The following is a 24,509-nucleotide window of genomic DNA, read 5'->3' as shown; positions in this document are numbered from 1 at the left end:
TAGAAGTAGCTGAAACAGAAATAAGAAAAGCAGTGATCACACATTCGTGTGAATGTAAACCGTAATTCTCTAATATCGTGAAAATGACTAATACCGCGACAAGATATCCATATCGTTGTTAAGTGGAATAAATGTTCAACAGATATTCTTTGTGTATTCCTAACTTGGTAAACGTTTGAAGAATACGTATATAAAATTACGAATGAAATTTGTATTTGGCAAAATGATGATAGATCTTGTGGGCAGCTTGGAATTTCATCGGGCGAAATGATTCTCCCTCGATGAGGACATCTTTCTTCGTCGTCTGCTTGCTGGTTACCCAGGCGAGGAACCGCGGTGAGATAAAAATAATAAATCATCCTGTGTACGAGAGGCGAGACGCACATGCATTGCCGAATTCTCCGGTATCGCGAGTCGATACGGAAATGGCTGTACGAGAAGAGGGGTGTGCAACCCTGGATAGAGGGTAGAAATTTCTTACTTTTGTTAACGCGTTTCATGATGTCTTTATTGTTTCTGATTGTTTCCGAAAAATTTCCGAATATTTCACGAAATGGTACACATACGTGTACCGTGCATACAGTAGGAAATCGAAAATGTGAATGTATGTCTTAGGTCGTCCGAAAAGTTTCTTTCGTTTTATAAGAAAACAATGGATGCACAACATTTTCCATTTTATATTATTCTATGGAATTACGTATGATCCATTTTGTTCTATCAAAATAAAGATCACAACGTTCGACAGGTTAGGTTTCATGTTTGTATAAAGACGTATCGTTGTAAAAGACGGGTCTGTAAAAGAAAGACACCTAATACAATACATAACCTACAAACCTAATGCATAACCTACAAACTTAATACATAACCTACAAACCTAATACAATATATCTTAACATAGAAGTCGGTAACTACAAGTTAGTCCTTTAGATTCCTCCACCTAACAAAATTCCTCTCTTTTATTCTTATTGTTGGAATCGGTCCATAAGTTTGTACAATTTTATCGGTTTTCAAGGTTTTGTTTCATTTTTCAGATATTTAGTAAAAATTCATCTATGAAGTATTCTTCACCATTATTTACAACTTTTTCCCAACTTATAAGACGTGCAGGATGATAGACAATTGTTATGAGAAAAAATACAATATAAAATGAAAACCGCGAGAATTTATGAATCAACCTATTACTTAGGAGAGTCTATTTCTTTGTAAAATCGCTACTAGATAATTATTTATTCTATTAATAACTCGTTTAACTTTTTACTATGGTCTTACATTGGTATCCTCTATGTAAAAAGATTGTTTAATTCTTTACTACTAAATAGTTCCAATAAAACATCAATCATGCATTATCTAACCGATTTTGACTCGGATCAACCCCCCAGAGAAATATTCCATAATACGTACTCTACGTTTCCTAGTGTTATTATACGCGTTGCAACAGCACGTATCGGTAACACACATAAGCACGAACGCATACTCAGCAGGCTGACGAAGGTGCGCAATCCGAAGGGGCCACGGTGCGAGACACTAAGGGTGCACGGGGGTGGAGGTTGGGTTCGGTATCTCGAACAGCGCGCGCCGATTAATAACGAGCAGTCGTTACGGGAGATAAGGAAGTGCTGCGTCTCTCCCTCTCTTATTTCTCTCGTTTAGCACGGGGCCGTGAAAGAACCGGGTCGCGGCAAGACACATGTAGGTGTACCGATTCTGTATAGTTAAACGCTGCTACGAAAGTGTGTGCAGCTGGAGATGTACAGCGACGTGCGATCGACGATAACGCGGCGTAAATTTTAAGGATCGTTCAGTAGGAAAGCATCGAGGCTTTCGCAGCCATCGAGGGTTTTCCTTTAGGTAGATGCAATTTTGCTTCTACGATACACGCTTGTTACGGATATATGTCCCAGACAACGCACGACGTCTTTAAAACGTCCGTTTTAAATCTGCTGTACCCTTTGGCCCATTTTAAATGTAATCGTATTTTTGTAAGAATAAGAGAGAATTTCACGAAGTGGAGAGATCCGTACGACTGACATATAGTTGTGCAATTTACTTAATAAAACTGAAAAATCCATCGTTTTACTAAAACACACATCGATAGTAGAACCACGTACTTTTTCAATCTGTGCTTGAATACATTGCAAATAGAAGATCATAAATATATGATCGTGCTTCTATGTTGGTAAGTGTCAGTCCTAATTTTGTGAAAAATTTCGACATATTTTCAATAATTTTTAAATACAAAAGATGAAACCAATCGTTATAACTACTCTTCTCTAATCATTTTATAATACACAGTGTCTCAATTCACGTATCATCTTTCTCGTTGAGTATCAACCCCAATAAAAGGAAGAATGACATGTCCAATCGTCAAGCGGCAATTTGGCTTTCATCTATACGTTTGAAGAAACAAATCCGGTCAATAATCAGAGAAATCGGATTCCTTTTCGAAGAATGATACGGAACACAGAGGTATACGTAACAGGGAGTGTACAATAGCGAGATAGGGTTGCCGCGCCATTACCTCGAGGACGACGACGACGAACACGACACGTAGACAACCGACGTCGCGCACTTTGTCAACTTTGTATATCAATCAACCGGGGCGGTAATGTTCCCGGGACATGCCGAACAGCCGATAAAGGACATCGATGCATGAAGCAGAGGAGCCGATGAGCCGAGTTCCGAGATAAACTCGACGGAGTCCCCGTGTGCATCGCTTCCATTCTCTTCGATTTTGTTTTTTCAAATTGATACAGCAACGATTCCCATTCTCGTGTAATGGGGAATCGATACAGGAAATTATTGGAGCAACGTTCACGATGGATTGCATCGAGATCGGTGGATAGAAATTGCAACTATATAATTAAAAAATAGCAGATGTCTATGCATTCGTGCCACATGTAAATTGTAAATATGTAAATATGGAAGAAGGTGTGAAAATGGTAAAAATACAGGCTGGACATCGATGTAACTAATTCTCGTGATTAGTTCGAGCCACTGAGGAATCAAATCGAACAACTCCATCTTTTGAAACATCCACTTCATTCACTCTGTTTCTCTAACACTTGTCTCCAATCGATTGCAAAACCAAAATCAAATCTAATTATAGCTACTTGATCCGGATATACTGACGTTCTAATTTTATTTACCAAAACTAATACGAGAAACGCTCAATCTCTGTTAACCCTACACAACGGAAGACAAATCTTGATGAGGCTAAAATACATTGGAATCCTCAACTTGCCCCGGGAACTCGTTCCCAAAACTCATTTCGAACAGGTTGGAAAATCATCGCCTGACGCTGGCCAATCCGGCAAAAACCGGGCAATCATCGAACGAGGATAAAACTCGTGCCCTGTTCCACGTGCTCGCGAAACACCCGTAAAACATACTACCTAGTCCTTTCTCTCTCTTTGTACCACGAAGCACGAAATGCCATCGACCTGCTCCAACGTTTGCCCGCGTGTTCGCCCGCAAAAACCGAGCAATTATCGGGCACCGCCGATAAGACAGCCATCTCTAGGCACCCTCGTTGCCGCGACCATAAATAAACGGCCAGCAAACGAAATCCTGCGGTTCGGGGATCGTTTTAAAATTACGGCAGTTACCCCCAACCATTCTATCTGTGTAGACACCATAGACAGAAAGGAGAACTCTCGTCCAATCAGATATATCGCGAGGCCTAGCGCGCCTCGGATAAAGATAACGAATCCGCGATGAGCGGAGGAGATCGATCGACTCCGGTCGTTCGAGCTGCACCCCCGAAACTTTCTCCTCTCCAGGATGACGGGCTAACACCAGCTATGGTTCTAGGTTCGTGCTCGCTGAGGAGGGGTGGTTTGGTGCCGGTCGGAGGAGAAGCTTATCGCGAAGCGCACGCGGTCGCCACCGCCAGTCACCACAGCCGCGGAATTCCGAGGAATTCGAGGGGTTGGAGGAACCCTGCAGACAAGGCAAGGCCACGGAAAACTGCCGACAGTGTGTTATATCGTCGTTTGGCAGACGAGGCTTTTCTGATTGCCATGAATTTCTTTCGTCTGTGGGAACTCGAGCATCGTTGTTGTTTCCTGAATGGAAGGGGCGGTGGCGGGGGGGGGGGGGTGGTTTTGGTGAACACATCGAAGGGTTGATAACTGGTGGTCGGTTTTATTTAGGTGAATTTTTCCTAGGATGGCTGAGATGGATGGTTAGAGAGGTTTAGGGCGATGATCGATCGTGGTGGTTCGTTCATGTCATGATTTTTGATTACACAGTTAATACGATTAGTATCAAAATATAATAAAACTAATATTATAAATCTTATAAAACGTCTTCATGTTATAATTCTATAATTATAAAACTTTCCGATTAAGATTATATCTTGGCTAATAATTTAATATAATACCATTTTCTGTTATAGCTCTTTCCTTATAATTCGATTCACAATCCATTATTCAATTCCATAGGAATCCCACTTCTTCAAAGATAACCTACTTCCTTTCAGTAATAAATGAACAATCCTTACAAAATTACCACATCGATCGAAATAAACCAGATAACACGACCGACTTTGCGATGAGTAATTCAATTTCTCCGGACACGGCATAGAAACTATGTAACAGGGAAGTTCACGATGACAGGTACGTCCACATAGAAGGGAGGATGTTTCAGCTAACGACGTGTCGTAATATCGAAAGGCTCGCGCCAGCGGGTGTACAAGCTTACGAAGGGTTTTCATAATGCACCAGGACTCCGTGGCGGTGCGGCATGCAGTTCGCTTATCGGTCGTGGATCGACCGCGGATCGATCCTCGAATGGTTCACAGTGGATTTTCAGGGCGTTTCGTGGTTGTTTCACGAGGGTGGCGGTATGCACAGCGTCGATGCCGAAGATCACCGAGAGAAAGCAGAGAAGACAGGGAAGGAGCGAGAAAGCCCCGGGCAGCATCGAGATCGAGACGATGAGCACCAGGTGCATCGAGACCTGACCACGAAGCCCCGTGCACGATACAATGTAGATACCAGCCGCTGCATCCCTGGCTGCGATCCTTCCTCTCTCGTTCTTTCTCTTCGACAGGAAGACCCGCCACATTCTTCTACGGTTTCCTTACTGATGGATCTGTTAATTTTTCAGGATTGTTTTCCCTTTCTCTTTTCCTTTTTTTTTTCGTTCTTGAAACGAATTGATTTCAGTTTGACTGCTGGGATCGTCTTAGGGTTAAGTAATCGAATTGTCAGTTTTGATTTCTTGATTTATAAGATACAATTACACGCTTGGATAGAACAGAGATCAAGTCATCTATTTTTAGTTAGCTGTTCAATGCTGAGAATTTTTATCTGACTACTTCCTTCAATCTTTTACGCGAAGATTAAAGAAAGCAACAGCATTCGAGAAATAAAGATTTCTAAATGGACAACGTTTCGATGAGAACATTCCATGTTTCTTAAACAAGTTTGGAATCAGCGAAACAATATTACTGCGCTCGTTATTAAAAGGAAACTCGCTTCAAAAAGTAAGAAGGTTCAAAGACCGACAAGACGGTTTAATACACCAACGTAACAAATTCTCCAAAACTCTGTTCACATTCCAGCGGCCCATCATCTCGATGTTACTTCGTTCCTGCTTCAAGAGGCTGGAAAAAAGAAATCACCAGGAATAACGCAAAGAACAGTTGGAATCGTTGTTCGAACGGTCAAAATCTGTGGGAGAAGGGAACCGGGGCTGGTGTGTATTCCAATTTACCGCCGCTACATACACCGAGCCTCTTGCAAGGAAGAAGAAGAAGAAGAAGAAGAAGAAGAAGAAATGCACGCGGAACGATCGATAAATCGGTTTCCACGGCGCGTAGCCCGATAGCCTGTGCTCGCGATGCATGGGGGGATCCAGCTCGTACGCGGCGCAGAGCCAGGGCGCGGGCCCGATTAACACGTTGTTTGTATAGGGGAATGTATAATAACAGGTTGCGCCGTTGGCATAGGTACCCATTTGTATCTGTAGGAGGGCATCTCGGGTTCTCATCCCGCGGAAGGATAAGAGCTGGACCGAGAAACGTGGAGGAAGAAGAAGAAGGAAGATCGGTACGAGACGGAACTGTTTGGCGAGGATAGACGGTACACGCGTTCGAAGAAGTTTTGAGGGAACGTGTATGGTGGACACTGAGGAAAAGGATCGATGGAAAATTTTGTTGCAAGATGTCAAGATCGGAAGAAAGAGTGGAGAATGATTTTTTTAATCTTGATTTGTATTTTAATAGTAACGAATATTTGTTTCTGCTAAATTATTTAGGATCTTTTCGATTCTGAGCGTATTCGTATTCTTCTTTCATTAAAAAATTCGCTAAGTTTCGGTGATATTTTTTGCGATCCAAAAGGAATGAACGTAGGCTACAGAAAAACAGAAATATTTGCAACGAGATTGGAATGAAAATAAGGGTTTATTCTATTGAAATAAAAACAAATAAAAGATTGAAAGACGTTGTTTCTAGAATAAAACTACCAAGACAGAACTTAAAGAAGTCTATCCTTGGTTACATCAAGAAAAAGAGAGAAACTCGTGTATGTAGTAGTAGCGAATCTAGATTGCGCGTTACTTTTGAGACTGCTCCATACTTTTTCGTCGAAGAGTTCTTGTACAACGTTTCTTGTGAAAGCTGGATCACGCACGCAGAATGTCCGAGATCAGATTAACAGACAGGTTCACCGAGAGAAGATCGTTCGCAAGGAGGCCTTCCACGTCGGGCTTTATGATTTGTTTACTCGGATCGCCCTCGATGCGATGCAAACCCGCCCATCGTGGCAGGGCAGCACCAAGTTCCGAACTCTGACCCCCGGCTAATTGTTGTTGGCTCTAGATCCTCGATAGTCTTTCACGAGATTCTGGTACCACCAACGACAACGATTCAATACCATTTTTCAACAGTTACGATCGGAATGCTTTCTCTCAGATCTAGTTCAACAACCATTATACTATTCTTCTTATTTCCGGTACGATAACTATATATTATATACATAATGCTATTCAAATGATATATAATCATATATCATTTAGATATATCATTTTTATATATTATAATTATATATTAGTCGGTTACAAAATGTTATAGCTTCTATTTAGTTCTTTAACTGTACGATCCTAAGGATAAAACTTGAGCTGTATTTTTTCGTTGTACAACTATAAAGTAAACCATTACTCGTATGTATAAACTACATTAGTAGCAATGAAATTCGTTCTGTATATTTTCTCTTACGTAATTACGCTACCTATCGTCAGTGACAAAGTTAGAGAATTGTCAGTCTTCTAACTACATAATCGCTAATGTCACATTTTAGATCTGTAAGTATCTTGGCAAAGTAAAACCGATTTTTCTATCAATAAATATCTGCAAACCTCGAAACGTCCGATCGTTCCATTTTTTCAAATCTTGTGTTCCCGAAATCCCCGCGAGGCGTCTACCCAGTGATCCACATCACTTTGATCGAGCTACGATTCCTTGCGCTAGATCACGATCGCGAAAGAAAAAACGGGTGTTATTCTATGTATACCCACCAGGACGAAAGTAGGAGGAGAAAAGCTTTGGAATGCGGTCGTCGAGAGGAAGATAGCGAAAGAAGGGAAAAATGGATAGAAAAGAGATAGACAGTCACACACGGGCAATGGATCCACGCTATCGGCGACTTTGCCGGCCGAGAGTAGAAGAGAGAAAGAGAGAGAGACTTATCTATCTAGCCTCTCCTCCACCGCCACCCCATCTGGCCGTTTCCGATATTAAAAATATCAGCCGGTAGATAGGCGGTCGGCTATCGACGCTCGAGCACTCGAAGAACTTCCATTAAAAATAGCTATCTCTATCTGAAGCCGGTACTACAACAACACCATGGGCCCATGCCAGACGCTCTGCCTGTCCTCGTCGCACCCTGGCGATTCACCGTGCCACTGTCTCTCTCGCACTCGCGTCCGCTATCGTTTCAATGCGGTGGTGGCTGCTTTTGCGGAGGAACGGACACGGAGAACGTGCACGAGCATAAAAACCGGGCTTTCTCAGGAGATACGGGATCTTATCGCGGGCAAATGTTTGGAGGCGTGCTATCAGCTCGGTTTATCAGGACACCGCTCCTCTACGTCTTTCCACCTCTTCTTCCGACCACCGCTACCCTTTTCGCCGTGGGCTCGTTTCTTGGTCCTAGTTTTAATTGCCGTTACACCGGAAAGGCTGTCATCAAGAAGGTTGCCGAGTGCGATTTCGCTCAAAGGAATCTCTTTCGCTGGGACTGAATAGCTGCAGGTATAGAGAGACTTTTAGGGATAGAACGTCAATATACGTATTAGAAATTCGAAATAAATTAATCGGCCAATGGAATAAAATGTTGTAAGGTGTTAAAAAGAAATCGGAAATAACGAATAAGAAGAAAAACAGCATTGGAAACGCGAAACCGCAGGCGTGTTCGATAACGCACGAAAAGGAGGACCAAGCAACAACGAGATCAACTCGATCACCGCTGTTCAAGCTGCAGAGTTTACGCACACAGCTATCGACCGGTCGCGATTGATCGCTCATTATCCTTCCGGTACGAGCTTCGTTGCACCCTATCCTCTATCCTTCTTCTTCTTTCCGTCGGCATAATTAATTTCGTGGCACAGTTGAAGAGGGAAGAACGCGCGCGATCGATTGAAGAAGGAAGGCTGACCCCTCCGCCAGGATTTCATAAATAAAGATACAAACAGCCGGATCGCAAATAAACTTACAAAGTATTGGAAGAAGCCCGTGGCTGTCGGTGCTCACCTATAATCTCGATGGCGACGAGGTACGAAGGACGAGAGAAGCGGGTAAAGAACCGAAGAGAGGGTTGGGGCGAGAGGTACGCCGAAGCATACCATGGGGATCGATAGATCGATCCATCGATGGGTCCCATCCATCGGTAACACGCCTCTCCCGATCGCCTCGTGGCTCGTGAAGCTCATGCGAAACAGATGAACGAAGAGAGAGAGAGAGAGAGAGAGAGAAAGAGAAAGAGAGAGAGAGACAGTTGGATGAATCGACGTTGAAACGATACAGCCGGACTCAACTGGGACAGATAGAGCGAAGAAGAAGCAGAGGAGAGAGAGAGAGAGAGAGAGAGAGAGAGAGAGAGCCCCGAGGGGCCCCTCGTTGCACAATTATCTCATTTGCCGATCGGACCCTCCCACGTGTTAATTTGCTTGTTGGTTAACCCGGCGTCCCTCTTATCGTTTATTTCGTTCTTGCCTTTCGTGGAACCCTCCGCGCCACCTCCTTCGCCTCGTTCATCTCCGTTCAACACGGTCCATCGGCCTTCTTTTTTCCTCCTCGGCCTTCCCTTGTCCTCGAAATCGCGGCACCGATCGCCTCGACTCGCGTCTGCTCTCGCTGAAAATCGACCACCGCTCCGTTTCGCGCACCAGACGATCCGCCACGAAACCCACCTTCGACCGAGCGGAAATTTGCCCGGTGAACAGGCTAAAAAGTGGCTTCGCTGGGTCCAACAATGTTTGGTGAATTTAAACTTGGTGATTCGATGAGGTGAGAGTGAGTTTTCGTTTAGAATTGATTAATATTTTCAAGGTTGCAGTTTAACGAGAATTTAGGGTGGAGCGATAGGATAAGAATCTTTCGATTAATCCCATAAACTAAAATAATAAGTTAAATCTAACTTCGAAGATTAAACATATAATGTTTGTAAATCGTAATGAACAAATGATTAATATCCGTTAATCATAAAGATATTGGAATATTACGTGTGTTTTATCTTCCTCATGCGATAATTAATCCATCAAGATTAGTAATTCGATTAAGTTTGAGTAGAATTTGATTCGTTTCGATCGAGCGATAGAAAACGAGTAATCGTTCCACTACTACACGTATCTTTAAAATAATAGCTTCGTACGAAGCATAAGTTCGCTGCAATATTACGTCGAAGCAACTGTAAAAATTGTGCTATCGCTCGGTAAATTTTGTTTCCCTTACTTCTGTCTTAAAAGTCTCTAATTCATACAGTCAATTCTTTTTCGATTCTTCCAACTAACAAATTACTCTACGATTTTCTAAAATCACACAGAGTTAAGAATTAGCGTACGTCGGAAGATCCTTCAAAATCCCACCAATTTAAAAATTACTTTAGCAAACAAAATTTAAAAAAAGAAACTGTAGTTACTTTCTGTCAGAAATTCTACGTAGATATTTCCAAAAGGCACCGATTACGCGTGTAAAAACTGAGGCATGATCAACTAGATTGACCTACCTCATTTATTGTCCAAGAACCAGTATCAGTTTATCGTTCAAGAAACCGAAGATTAAACGTCATCGGTAATCATCTGCGATATCGATCACAGTAATTGTATCATAAGAACATTCGTGACTATAGGAGCTGAAGTTTATAAGATAAAGGGAAATCAACAAACAGAAGATGGGACAAAGTCCAAGCGGAGATAACCGAATGTGTGATCGCGATATCGATCAATGACCAGATCGATCGGATCCATCCCGCACTTACCGTTAACCATTGTCTAGACAATTTATCAGGCTTATCGTAACTCCGTTATAAGATCGTTATTTCATGATCGTACGACGATTAACAAAGCCAATGATCGTACAAATGACGAGAGATTACCATCTGGATCACGCAATCTGTATCTACTTTTGACACTCGAAAACAATCCTTCCCAATTTTTGTTCTTGAGAATCAATTGGAATTTGTTTGATTTGTAGTGCTGTACGAAAAAACACAATGTTCTAATAGAAGTTTCCGGACGAAGAATTCTACGTATAACAAGATAGTATTATCTGGAATTAATATTTTTGTGTAAGTAGATTTGCGAAAGGGACTTTTGAAACTTTTACAGAAACTTAACCTAAGACTAAGCTTTTGAATATTCAAGTCCACCGGGGGCAAACTTTCTGCTTTGACTTGCTAATTAATTAACATAATATTATAAGCAGCGATATTTAATAAATGTTGTATTATCTTGAAATTGAAAAGTGTTTTTTCTTCGAGGTTGAACGAAAAACCTTCGACAACCAGTTTCCAATTTAATCACCGAAACCGTAATCGTTGCCAATTCATCTTCACTTAATTTGAAGGTTTTGTAACAACGAACGATTACCTAAAACCGGAATCACTATTTTAATCGTATTAAAGCTTCAAGCAATAAATGGACCATATAAAAGTTAAACCGATCGACTCCATCAATATAAATCGCTTGGTTTCCAAGAGGTTCATCGCTAATCGCATATTCTGCAATTAATTGTGCCATTTTAATTATATAATTACGCCTACAATATTATAGTATATTTTTTACATTACATTATTATATTTATATTATTATATTACAATATTATATAATCCTATTGATATCCACAAATATAATCGAAAAAGTATCAAATTTTATTGTTTATTCGCGTGTTGAACGCTACGTACTTTGGATTTCTTGCGAAAAACAAGCAAAAAGAGGCATCAAAGGGGAAACGATGCTCTAGTCGTGGAGTAACCAGAAGGAAACGGTGTGTAAGCTCGAATTCGGGGAACAAAAGAGGCGGGCAGAAAGCTGGAAGCACGGACGGAAAGAGAGGCAACGGGCAACGATGCCGGCGACACAGGGAGGAAGTGACGTCACGGTAAAGTAACGAGCCTCGCTTAGCCGCGATAAGCCACTAATCGCGCGATCTTAATGAACTCCTCCCATTAACGCTCCGAGGCCGCGACCGGCAACGTTCGACGAAACTCCTTCTTTTTCTCTCCCGTTCTGCCTGTGCTTTCGATCACCCCCGTCGAATCGAATGGGAAATCGCAAGACGATCGATCGTCGAAACGGTACTAGGAACTGGATCCACATTTTTCTGTTTTGCTTTCCATTCTTTTTGGTTTTTCAACAAGAGAGAGGTACCTTTCGAGGTTCTTTGATCTTCTCGTTATAATATTCTTGGAAATAGACGAGTGTTTTGGCTGTACAGTAACATCTTTGGTTGCAACTTTCTGAATTTAAATATCGTCGTATACCTTGGTTTTTACTTCGGGTTATTTCATTATATACTTTATGATATTGGAAGTTTGACAACGATGAATACGAACATAATTGAGTGGGAAATTTCGAAGTGTACACGAGATAACGTTGTTAGGAAGATAGAGTGATAGTCAGATAGAACAACGTACGAGTCGGAACTCTGCGTTTTATGGATGTGCATTTCGCATATAGAGTGTCCTAGAAATATCCAACTATATTTCTTTAACGAAATCGTAAACAATTTCTTAAATTTATGCTACTGACATACATGAATTCTCGTTTCGATTACGAGAGTAAAATTGCGATATGAAAATTCGACGATCGCATGAAAATTAAAAGAAACTTTCATACTCAAAGTACCTTAATATTAACTTGCTTTACGTTCCATACCGCCGTCTCAAAACTTTAGATTTTTACGTATTTGTTTAAATTACTTACTTGTCAGTGAAAGCGTGGTTTCCGCCCTGAGCTGACTGCCTCTGCGTTGTCTCCACAACAGTATACTCATCTCGATCGAAATTTTACTCGACCATAAGCTCACTTTTCATCCTCAGATTCACCTTTTTTTATTCTCATCGACGTAGCGCGCCGAAGCAACACAGTCCAATAGCACGTTGTTGCACGAATTCACCGTCCACCACGCGAAACATTCTGTGTTTGTCGACTGTCGGTCACACAGCGCATCCCATTCAATTTTTCCAGCTTGTTCGAGTACGATGATTTCTGTTGACTCAACTTGACGCAATCGTCGACAAGCACTCTGCGGTTTTTCAAGACGGTCCCAATCGAACGTCGATCAGATCCGATCGGTAGATCCCGTGAGATATCGCGTCACGTTATTGGCACGATGCTCGTCAGACGATTATCGCGATCGCGATCGCCATGTCCGATTGCGACTCGTTCTATCGCTATCCATCGATTACATCGCAAACATTGATCGTGTACGATCGTTCCCTCTATCTATGTGTGTTTCGAATGTTTATTCATACACACACGATTTTCCAGTGTTCGATGTTGGATCAGGGATCGACCGAGTCCTGGCGTAGATAACAGTTTTGTCGGTAAATCGTGAAACTTTTCACGTAAATCGAGTCGAGCGTCTTCCATCGAGCGTTACCGGTATCGTCATCGATCATCGCATCGATCTGTGGATTTTAATCATCCGTATACAGCTGTTCGATCTACTTTATTATCTGCACACGGCGTTCTTAACACGCGGTGTTTTATCGTTCTTCTAGTCTGAAGTTCGAGTTATATTTGGAGGTAAGATCGATCATCTTACTTTGATTTTATAAAAATTATCGTTTAGAAATGTGCAAATAATAAGCCGAGAAGACAAAGTAAACAAACAAGATGTTATAAAATAATCTTTGCTTGTTCTTATCGCGGTCTTTTAATCCAGCAAATGTATTTAATCCACGTCTCTGACATATCATTATCGATCAAAGGTGATAACTGAGATTACTTATCCATCCAGCTTACTATGCAACATGCGCATCAAACACTTCAAATCTCCTTTCAAAATAAAAATACACTTTACACAGGACTTGACGATATTCAACGTTATTCACCAAGCTCCTCGACCGATTACCCAAAGACCGAATCAATCCCTTCACAAACAATTAATCCTGCTCCCTATACATCCTGGCGTTGAACTTCGATGTAACGACAATCCGAACAACAACGACTGTATTTCCAGACAGATAGAACGTGAGGGATAAAGAGAGAGAGAGAAAGAGAGATAGAGAGGGAGAGAGGACAAGAGAAGGTCGGTAGGCCGATTGTCGTCGTTGTAGCAGCGAGCACGGGAATAAACGAGCCACGCGGATAATCCGCGTATCGCGGCCTGGCCGCGCTCGCTCCGACAGCTACGGGGACCGACTCTTATCGGCCGCCCGTTGCCCGATAAGCCGGCACGATCGGCATCTTATCGATCGCGCACACGCAGAACGTGTGGCCACTGCCGTCGACACCGCCGTCGACGCCGACGCCGATTCGCCCGGAAAACCGGCGGCTAATTGCGCGCGCGACCCACGACAATTAGGAGGCACGATCGACCGGTGAAATTTTCGTCACGGCTGGCCACTAACCCCGCGGCTGATAACGTCTGACACTTGGACCACGATAAGGGTAATTGAATGCGGACAACCGGCTAGCAGGTTCGTCGCTTTGACGCTCGAACGTGGCTAGTTTCACGCAAACCGTTTCGTGCGAGGGTTTGAAGAGGTTGCAAGATGCGGAACGCTCTTTCACGCGGTTGTAGGATCGAGACTGATGGGCATTGGTGATGAAATAGGTTGTGATATTGCGGTATTCGAGGGAAATGGTTCATTTAAAATGTAGATATTTTGGCAATCGAAGTATTATATATGTTAGCTTGTATGTGTTAAATGTAATTGTCTTGTGTTTGCATCTATGTGTGCCTTGATGGATGAAAATTTGGCACTGTAAGATTATCAGGCGATTGAAAGACGCGCAGCTCTCTTCGATGCAGCTGTAGCGTTAAGTATGACGGAACTAAGTAGGTTGTGGTGTTATAGAATTGATGAGGGGTGGTTAATTTAAGTGCGTGGGTATTTTGGTAATCGGAGTATCGTATGTTGCATATGATCGGTCTTTTTTCTGTATTTGCTGTAAAATATCTTTGTTTTCTGATGGGCTATATTTTTGGAGCAATAAGTTCAGCATCCTAAGATTACAGTCCTGTTGTATGATTTCTTTTACATCAGCTGTCACTAAATATCTGCGCGTCTTGATCATTCACTTTCATATACTTTTTGTATTTTCTTACAAGTTTAATATCGCAAACCCGTCTGCTATTTTCTTTGATAACTCACGTTTCACAAATGGGAGCTGCAAATTCTACCTTCGACTTATCTTCATCACGTCAGGAAACTATATCGTCCAGCGTGCAATAGTCCTCCTGTACCTGTACCTCCCATGCTTCTCTCAAAGGGTATATCAACCCATCAAGCAACCCCTCGACACAGCAGCTCCCAAATTTCAAAATTCTTCGATCCCTAAACGACGTCACCGAACCACTTCACAATTCCCTTCAAGAGTACCAAAACTACCCCAAGAAAAGCTGCGTTATTCTTTAACCATTATACCCTTTCTCGAACTCTCTTCAGCGTATTACGAAATTATTCCTGCGAAAGCTCAACGTTTCAACGAACGGGACAGTCGACAGTTCTCCTAAATCCGTAGCTTCTAGCGTGGACTTAGCCGAGGCTATTGAACGTTGATTTCGCGGACAAGGCCGCTCGCGGTTTAACGCGCACGGCAGACTTTCGTCGGCGACGCGGAAAGCTTCTTCCGACAGACTGTTTAAAAGCTGAGGGTAAGACGAAACCGCAGAGGAGCGAGATGCTCGCCGTTGCGGGGAAGCGCTATCACTGGTTTCCAAGCGGCACCGAGACCCATGGCAATGGCTACCTGTTATCACTCTCTTCTCTCTCTTTCTCTCGCTCCCTCTTGGCTGCTTCTGTCCCCAGCACCGGTTGCCTTCCTCTTTCTCTCTTTCACTCTCTTTCCCCGGCTCTCTCGTGTTCTGCCGCCTCACGATAATGCCGGGCAAACATACCGCTTTTCCCTCTCGCGTCTACGGCAAAAGGCTGATTTCGACCGGAACACACCGCCGTCTTCTGGGAAGGGGTGTGAATCGACGATTGTTTCCAGGACTCTGCCGGATTACGTCCCTGTCTGCCTCTATCGGCCAGCTTCTACGAAACGCTCGGCAGTTTGCGAATTTTATGGCTCGTTTTATGCGATGTTTTTTTATTTTTTCTTTCTTTTTCTTTTGATACGGTTACGGGGCTGTGTGCGCTGGGGAGTTTTTCCTCGATTGTTAAGAGGCGGTTACTGGCAGTCCTGTGAGAAAATTAGGCAATCTCAAGGTTTGATTTTAGTAAACCGATAGAGGGAAATGATGGTACAACGAACATTATTTTTCTAATTAACTTTGCAACTGACTATTATTTATGTTACCTCTTTGTAACGAACGAGTTTATAGAATAAATTCAGTTAAAAAAAGGGATATTTTTTTCACAATACATAGTAGTCTGTATTCACTTAAATGATGCATCTTTGTTTACACCTCGTGAATTATGTGGCTGGTGTGCACATCCGCTAGCGAAATTGTTAATTTGAATGTTTGTGCATATCTTTATTAAATGAAGACTAAACCTGTGCTATTTAGTCAACATTTAAATTTCACTGCTTGTGGATACATTCATTTACCTATCGAATTAGTATGCGCATACATTGACTAGTAAGTACCTATTTACCAAATTAATGCAGTATACGTTGCTGTATCTAATCACAGGTAGTAATTCCTTCGAAAACTCCTTCGAGTTGCATCTCTTCGCTTTTCTATCTTAGCCCTTCTTTTTCGTCGAGAACTATTATTATCTCTATTCTACCCTAAACGAGGGCAAAATCTCTAAACCGGAAAAAACATGCTTCAATATCGCAAAGATTATGCGATTAATTTCTACTTTGAATATGCACGAAAACAACGTTCACATATTCATCGTTAAGTTTACTATAAATTTTCAGCATACAAAATGCGAATAAACAACAACGATAGATAAAAGTGAATTATTCATAAAATTAGTATAAATTACCTGCTTGCACACAATCACGAAATAAAACCATGAAAAAGCCTGAATAGTCATCGATATTTCTTTCATTTCCTTTTCAACATTCCAGAGACCACACGATCATTCCCCACAACCGAATTATCTCTATTCTACCCTAAACGAGGGTAAAATCTCTAAACCGGAAAAAACATGCTTCAATATCGCAAAGATTATGCGATTAATTTCTACCTTGAATATTCACGAAAACAACGTTCACATATTCACCGTTACGTTTACTATAAATTTTCAGCATACAAAATGCGAATAAACCACAACGATAGATAAAAGTGAATTATTTATAAAATTAGTATAAATTATCTGCTTGCACACAATCACGAAATAAAACCATGAAAAACTCTGAATAGTCGTAAAAATAACAGCCAATATCCCATCGATATTTCTCCGATATCCTTTTCAACATTCCAAAGACCATACGATCATCCCCCATAATCGAAATCACACTTTTACGTCGACGAACAACGATTCCATTGTAATGATCGTTCCTATCAATACACCGGTAAATACTTTAGACTGGATCTGGCGAGTAAATAAGCAAAGAAATAAGCGTGCGAGTTTTATATATCGCGTCATTGGCAGACTTCAGGGCACCAGAATTACCTCTTGTCATTGGCGTCACGAGGCTTGAACTTCGCCGATAGCGCGGCCTGATAACGGATAACGATAACACCAGGCCGATACTGGTAACATGGTGCGCAATGGGCTCCGTGACTAATGGCGATAACGATAAGGAGGATCGTAAGACACGTAGGGTACGGTTGTATCTAATAACCGTACTCTTTGTCTCCGTGGATCGTGCACACCGTTCTCCTGAACGTTGCCGACGGCTCGTTTCGGCACTCGCGATTAGATTTTATTACGTCGGGATACGCGCCGTTTCGAGCGCCGTTTTACGAACCTTCCTCGACATCGTAAAACGTGTTTCTCTGTCATTTTTTTTTCTATCCTGATGTAGATTGGTTTCGATTGTCGGAAAACGAGGGTGGGGCTGGTTGGATCGTTCGGTGGTTTGATTCTGAAGGGTGACTCGTGTTTTTAGATTGATCATCGGATGTGACGGATAGTGGTGTATTTCCTTTCGTAACGGTTAATCCATAGAACTTGTATTTTCGTTTCTGGTGTAGGCAATCGATTGTGTTCAAATTTTCTATCTGAATAATTACGTTGGGATATTTTTTAATCGATTTATAATAGGTTTTTAATAAATAGATAGATTACTGGTGACGACGAGCAAGCGGCAAGATACCATAAGAATAGATCGTGATTTTCTTATCGAATATTATACGTTTCAAAAAATAGGAACTTGTTTTCTCTCTTTTATTTATTTACTTTTGAAATGTATTTACTTTCTAGTTGAGACTGGAATTTTTTTAATATTGAGACTAGAAGACACGAAAGACAGTGAGTTGATTCGGAAAGATAATCGGATCATTGGAATAATAAATTAAATATAACGACCGATGAATTATTCTTGCTCGTGTTAGTGAATTTTAAATTAGTAGGATTCTCATTTGCTATGTGAATACGAAAGGAGAGTTATTACGTGTGTCGGAATAAATCATAACATTTCGATTTTATTGATAAAGACTATTATCCGATACAGCGTTATTCGAAACTGATCGAAAATAAATTCGACAAATGTTTTGATTGACAGGTGCGTTTAATTATGCAACGATTTTTCCTTTTCAGCGGCGCTAACGATCGTGTCTTTCCCGTTCTCTTTTTCCTTCTCTATCAGCCTTTTCCGCATCGCGGCGGGCATTTATCAGTTTGGATTTTCGCTGGATCGACGAGTTACGCAACCACAGGGGCTACCGCGATATTATTGCAGGCACCAGTTCACGGGGATTGCGAAATTGCGGACAATTATCGTTCGCACGATCGCTAATTACCTGCCAATAAATTATCGTCGGCCCAGGCCTTGCTTGAGTTCGACTCCGCGTTGGTGGCGGGAACCAGTCGAACTTCTACTCGAGTCTTTCTCGCGGCTTTCTTTTTAATTAGCCCCGCAGTGAATGATTTATGGCAACGCCGACCATTCTGGTCACTTTTGACTACCAGTTAATTGGCTTTTTTTAATGTTTTGCTAATAATATACGTGCGAGTCTACTCGACTAAGCTACGAGTTATAAGAACATTTAGCAACAGGCTGAAACTTTAAACGGATGACTTGATGCAACAACGAATAACATTAACAATGTATTAACCGGATAATTTGTAAATTAACGACTTCCTTAAATACACGAGTTACTATGTAAAAGTAGTCTTCCATAGACAAACCTGTGCTTTCAAAAAACACGAACAGGTGAGCAGTTTATATTCAAAACTGACTCTTCTACTATTTAGTTTCTTCTAATCTAAATTCTTCTAATTTCTAAAAGAATTCTGGAATATACTTATCAGTAAACTGCGGATATTTAAGGCACATAGATTCGTATCTTTCCTGGTACTCATATAAAAGCGACGCTTCAATAAAATGATGTGTCTTTTCTACATATATAATTATAGCGACACATGAGCTAGAGCACAATTCGAATCATGTTGTTGTTTTGCCTCGGGGTATCAACATACATAATGTAATAGTAAAGAAACGGGCAAAACAATGTCGCCGCTACGTGCAACCGTCAAACAAAGACGAATTTCAATTTCCCCCGACCAGTATAAATAAACGAACGCGATCGTAAGAGGACCAGTTTTTCAGTCTCCATCTCGAGCGATTCTATTAGCGTTCAATACACAGTCTTTAGCGAATCAGTTAGTACCGGGCGTCTTAGCGAACATTCTCTGTATTTATTAATTATTTTTAAATACATTTGACAGTTTCATTATCGAGTAATCTCGTCATTTAAACCACAGACCAACCATCCTCTGCACAATAACATATACTTTACCCTCGATATTTTTAAAGATTTTTGTATATGTGCACATCCCTTGAACCAAACCAACGAATCATCATATAATACTCTCTCACACACTCAACTTGACACATACCGCAAACAAATGGGTATTGTAATATGCACCCTTTATAAATCTGACCAGGCCGTACCAGTTCATCAATGGCACTTAACGCGTCTTAAAGATCGGCCCGGCGCCGATAATGTTCTCGATTCAGTGAAGCCACCGAAGAAGCTACGTCGAATTACCAGGACTAAACAGGATCGTTGAGCGCGAAAGCGTGAAAAAGCAAAGAGGGGACAAGAGATTCCGCGTAATCGGGGCTGTGAGATGTCTGAACAGGCAAGGATGGATCATCGACGTGGTGTCGGTGACCGTTGGCCTGTCCAAGTGGAGAGATGCGCACAGAGAGAGAGAGAGAGAGGAGAGGAGAACTCCCTGGCGCCGTGTTATCTTATTCGTTAAGATCCTCGAGGGCGACGAGGAGGGGAGAAACAGATTCAACAGTGGTCTCACTGTCTCGAAAGATTCTCTCTTGTTCCTCCTCTCTCCCCTAGGATGGAATATACCAAGGGTCCCGGGGGAGAAAATCCAGGAACGGCTTCTCGAGTCTAGACGACGCGAGAGATAGCTTCCTCTCTCTTCGACTTTCTCGTTTCATCTCTCGTTGCTTCTTGTTGGTGTCTTCCTCGGATCCAAGGAGTTTCTCTCGCTCTCTCTCCTCCATCTCTCGTATCCTTTTATCTCCAGCTTCTACTCTCGTCTGTCCGAAGAGATGGACAGGGATAGCGGAGATGACCGTCGCTCGTGTCACAGTCACGGTCACCGATTCGGGTAAGCGTGAATAATTTGGGGCGGGGTGAGCTATTAGGGGAGCTGGGGTTGACTCTCCGTAGAGAAACTGGGTCATTAAGGGCGCATACGGAATTTCGCTGTTGGATTTCTTCCCTTCGATTTTTTATTTTGATCGGCAGAAGCTGAAATCCGATAAAATGTAAAACACGACGGTTAAAAAGATAGCGTATAAAAGTGCAGGAATGTGAACTCGGTACCCTGTAATGGCAACGTCTGTGATTACAAATTTGCATAAAACTGCCTAATCGCTTCATCTCATGTTCGTTCTTTGCAGCACAAAGATACCATTCCTTCTACATTTTCGGAGCACCGATTGATTACATTTATTACATATCACATTTTGTACAACCTATATTCAAACACGAAAGCATAACTCAAACGTCGTAATTCATCAAATGTTGAGATCCATAGAAAGAAAATTCACGGAAAACCTGCCTCTCTAACTTTCGTCCTTTCATACCTCAGCCACGAGATATCTCTTAATCCAGAACTAATTCGTAACAAGATTGCCAATTGTCGAACGAACGATAGGAGGATGCTTCTCTATCGGTATCGTAACATCGCGTGGTAACAGCGTTTCGGGGTCAATTACGCGGACGCATCAGTCCACTTGCACTGGGGCGAGATATATCCGGGGCGGGTTGCAACGAGCCGCTTCGTCATCGTCCGGCCGTGCCCTGCGGTGCGCGCCTCGGACGGTGAAAAAGAGCCGGACACTTTTTATCGTGGCGCGCAATTATGATTAGCTCCCGGTGGAGGCGTCGCGTTTACGGCCGCAGCGATTAGGGCAGGGAGTTCGCCTCGTCAAAACCGCCCCGCGGAACAAATGGTTCGCACGAGCCACCCCCTCGAGAGAGCTCTCGCGGAAGAGCCACCACCCTTCCTCCTCCTCTCTTTCCATGCGAAACGGGGACGAGCTGAACGAGGAGAGGGAACGAGGATGGGAGAAACGGAGGAGGGCAGCGTGAGATTACGCAAATGAGAAATGACCATCAGGCTATCGGAGAACTTCGGTGTCGGCTGCTCTCCGGGCGTTTTGCGACATCTGCGGCCGAGGATATACACGTCAGAACCACTATCGCGGAGGCTGCCGCGTTTTTAATGCGGAAACCACGCTCCCGCTACACCTGAATGCACGCAGTTTCTAGGGATCTTTCGCAAACGCTTAACGCAGACTTTGAGGTTACTAGAGAAAACCGAAGATGATGCTAACTTCTTTCGTTTTCAATTGTTTTTCTCAAGCAAGAAATGTTTCTTATATATACAAGGTGTCTGAATGTTCAACAGCTAGACCTCGTAGGTAAGTGTTGTTCGAGCATAACACGTTACACGGATATAGGTCATTTAAAGTCACGTTTAAAGGTTAGAATGAAAATATGAAATAATGAAAAACTCGATGAAATAATAAAATATGGGATATGAAAATTGCCTGACATTTTTCATTTCGTTATACACTCGCAAAATCTAAGTTTATAAGAAGAACAATAAAAAGAATTAATTTTGGCGAGCGAACTAAACGGATAAAGCTCATTTTCAAAGAACAAATTTCATTTTTCCTTATATATCAACGCATATAAGAGACGTTATTTAAAAGTGAAGAAGAAACAAACAGTCAGACTTTTTGTTATTCGCGACCACGTCGGGTCCCTCGATGCTTTTTTGCGATGCAACATTAAATATAGGACCAGACGGTATTGTCACGGTCGTCGTCTTTCTACCGTTTCGTGGAAAGACTTTGACAAATCGTCGATCAACCCCCGGCAATCACGCCGCTATCTCCAGGACTCTTTGGAGTCCCGCTCAACTGGTCAGCGATCAGGATCTAGCAATCCATCCTTTCAGGACTTCTGCTTCCGCTCGTGGTCGCCTGTTTCTACCATTAATTTCGACCACGATAGGGCCATCTGATAATTCCCGACGTATAAATGCTTTTTCGCGAATAATTTTTTGTATTACGTCGATTTGTTTCTGAGGAGTAAAATTTTAACAAAGCAAGATTGCGACCTAAGTACATACACTTGGAAGAAACAAAATTTTGTTCTCTCGCTTAATATTCTGTCTAGTAGCGTAATATAGATATTTTGTAGATCGTATGCACTTTTGAATAAATGCATAAAAATTCGTAGTCCAATAGTCAATGACCCTAATTTAGCAACAGAGGATGAATAATAACGAGGAAAAATCTACAAACTCGAAAACTTTCGTCGACTTATGTCGACTGAGTAAGAATCGTCAAATGAAAACAATTTCTCTGAATCATTTTTCCGTGTCGACGCTCGTCTGGTGATCCAGATATTCTTCGGACCTCCGCGACCTCCGGCCAGACCTCCGATCGTCGATCTTTCCCTCGGCCTTGGCATTTGCGAATAAATGGACCCACTGTCTGTCAGAGGTGGAAGGACCCCGACGAACGGCAGCAATATGGCCTCTAGAAAGAAGACGAAGAAGTCGACGCAACATCAGAAGGAAAAGAAGAAGAAGAGACCAGTCGACGCGACGGTGAAACGAGGGTTTCCACGTGATAAGATAAAACCGGCGCTGTTATCAGCGGCGTTTCGCGATATCGGTGGCTTTAGCACGAAAAGGGGTACAGAAGGAGCTTGAAAAGAGGCGTGTAATTGTCCTACGGGTATTGGTCACGCAGCATGAAATGTTGGCCTTTTCCATCGGACATCGACTCGCCATTAAGCCATTAACATGGAGCGGAACCCCTCGAAAAGCACCGATGCCTTTTACGGACAGACAGCGCGAGAAGTCGATTTGCGACCGAAACGGAAGTTGCAAAACGCGGCGAGTCGGTGTGAAACGGAAGGAACATGCTTGGAATATTTAGAACATTCTTCGATTTGTTACCTTCGTATTTGAAATTCTATTATTTCCTATTATTTATTGTATTTTAAAATTTTATGAATTTTGTAATTCTGATATAGTCCATCGGTCTGATACTGTCCATCCACTTTGCCTGTGAAAGGTAAATATGAAATAAGAAAATGATTCGTTAATGCGAAAACGAAGGAGTGAACGATTTGACACTGTTTTGGAATTTTAAGAATTTGAAAGAATATTGCTCTTTCATTCTTTCCACTTGTTTTGTAATTGACATTTTCCTGCGCCAGGCAATTCACAACGTTGGAAAAACAACCGGAAATCCCGTCAAGAGTGATCTAGCATCGATGGTGGATGTCGGAAGGCCAACGAGGCACAGTTCATCCCTCACGTGTGTTTGTACGTGGTTTTTCACCCAATGAACACGTGTCCACCCTTTGTGACGACAGGTGAGAAGCGACCCTTTCCAAAGCCTCTCGAATTCGATGGATGGATGATTTTGAATGGTCATGTAAACAGATCGTTCCAACTTTATCGTACATGCTTCATTAGCACGGCCATTTTCATTTCAATTATCATTTTGTTAATCCCTTTAGTTCGTTAATTATCTCTGCAACATCACTTAACGTGTATGTTACATCTGTATTTATTCTGTTTTTAATTTTATTCTATTTGCCTATCGAATAAATGTTATTCTATTTTTATCAATCGTTGTATTCGTGCATTTTGTCAAAATTTTATTTTGCGATTTTTCATCAGTGTTCATATTGTCCAAAGTCCTTTTGGAAGCTTGGCTATCTTTTGAAAAATCAGCTAACAGTGATAAAAAATTTTATCAAGATCTGCATTTGATTTAGAACACAAGTAAAGGAAATTTGATAGAATTTTAAAAAAATACACAAAATTTCGGACGTGCCTAAATTAACGTGTCACTCTACTACCACAAAATCATTTAAAAGTTACTTGTAATAATTATTGTTCTCAAAATTTTAGACAAGGCAAAAAGATTGTAAGAAATTTACATTTAAAAAATCTATTTCTCTCGTAAGGATCTTAATCCGCAAATGAAATTTTAATAAGAAAAGAAGATTTCTTTGAAGTAATATTCGCTTCAATAGTTCCGCGACAAAAGTACTAGGACTAGAATTTCGTTCCCATCCCTAAGACACGTAACCACCCTACGTAACGACAGGTGAGGATCGTTTCTCTTACAACCGGTTAAGTGGCATACGCGAAGAATCCATTAAGTCCACACGTGCTGCTTCCGGTTCTCGATCAAGTGCCAAG

At 41.9% G+C, this 24,509-nt stretch overlaps 1 protein-coding gene across 5 annotated transcripts in view; it reads right to left on the bottom strand.

Annotated features, from left to right (window-relative positions):
• LOC122572965 (zinc finger protein ush) overlaps window positions 1–24,509 on the bottom strand; it is a 201,600-nt gene that overhangs the window by 46,130 nt on the left and 130,961 nt on the right. Inside the window, exon 1 of one of the 5 annotated variants that reach the window (XM_043738740.1) lies at window positions 12,427–13,930. The exons of 2 other annotated variants lie outside the window; for them this stretch is intronic. In XM_043738740.1, coding sequence (XP_043594675.1) covers window positions 12,427–12,496 — 70 coding nt within the window. In that variant the 5' untranslated portion in view covers window positions 12,497–13,930. Of the gene's footprint in view, window positions 1–12,426; window positions 13,931–24,509 lie in introns of those variants that run through there. 2 more of the 5 variants (XM_043738742.1, XM_043738741.1) reach the window with 2 other exon arrangements.

This window comes from Bombus pyrosoma, linkage group LG11 (assembly GCF_014825855.1).
Source record: "Bombus pyrosoma isolate SC7728 linkage group LG11, ASM1482585v1, whole genome shotgun sequence".
NCBI lineage: Eukaryota > Metazoa > Arthropoda > Insecta > Hymenoptera > Apidae > Bombus > Bombus pyrosoma.
This window is presented reverse-complemented; position numbering and strand designations above follow the sequence as displayed.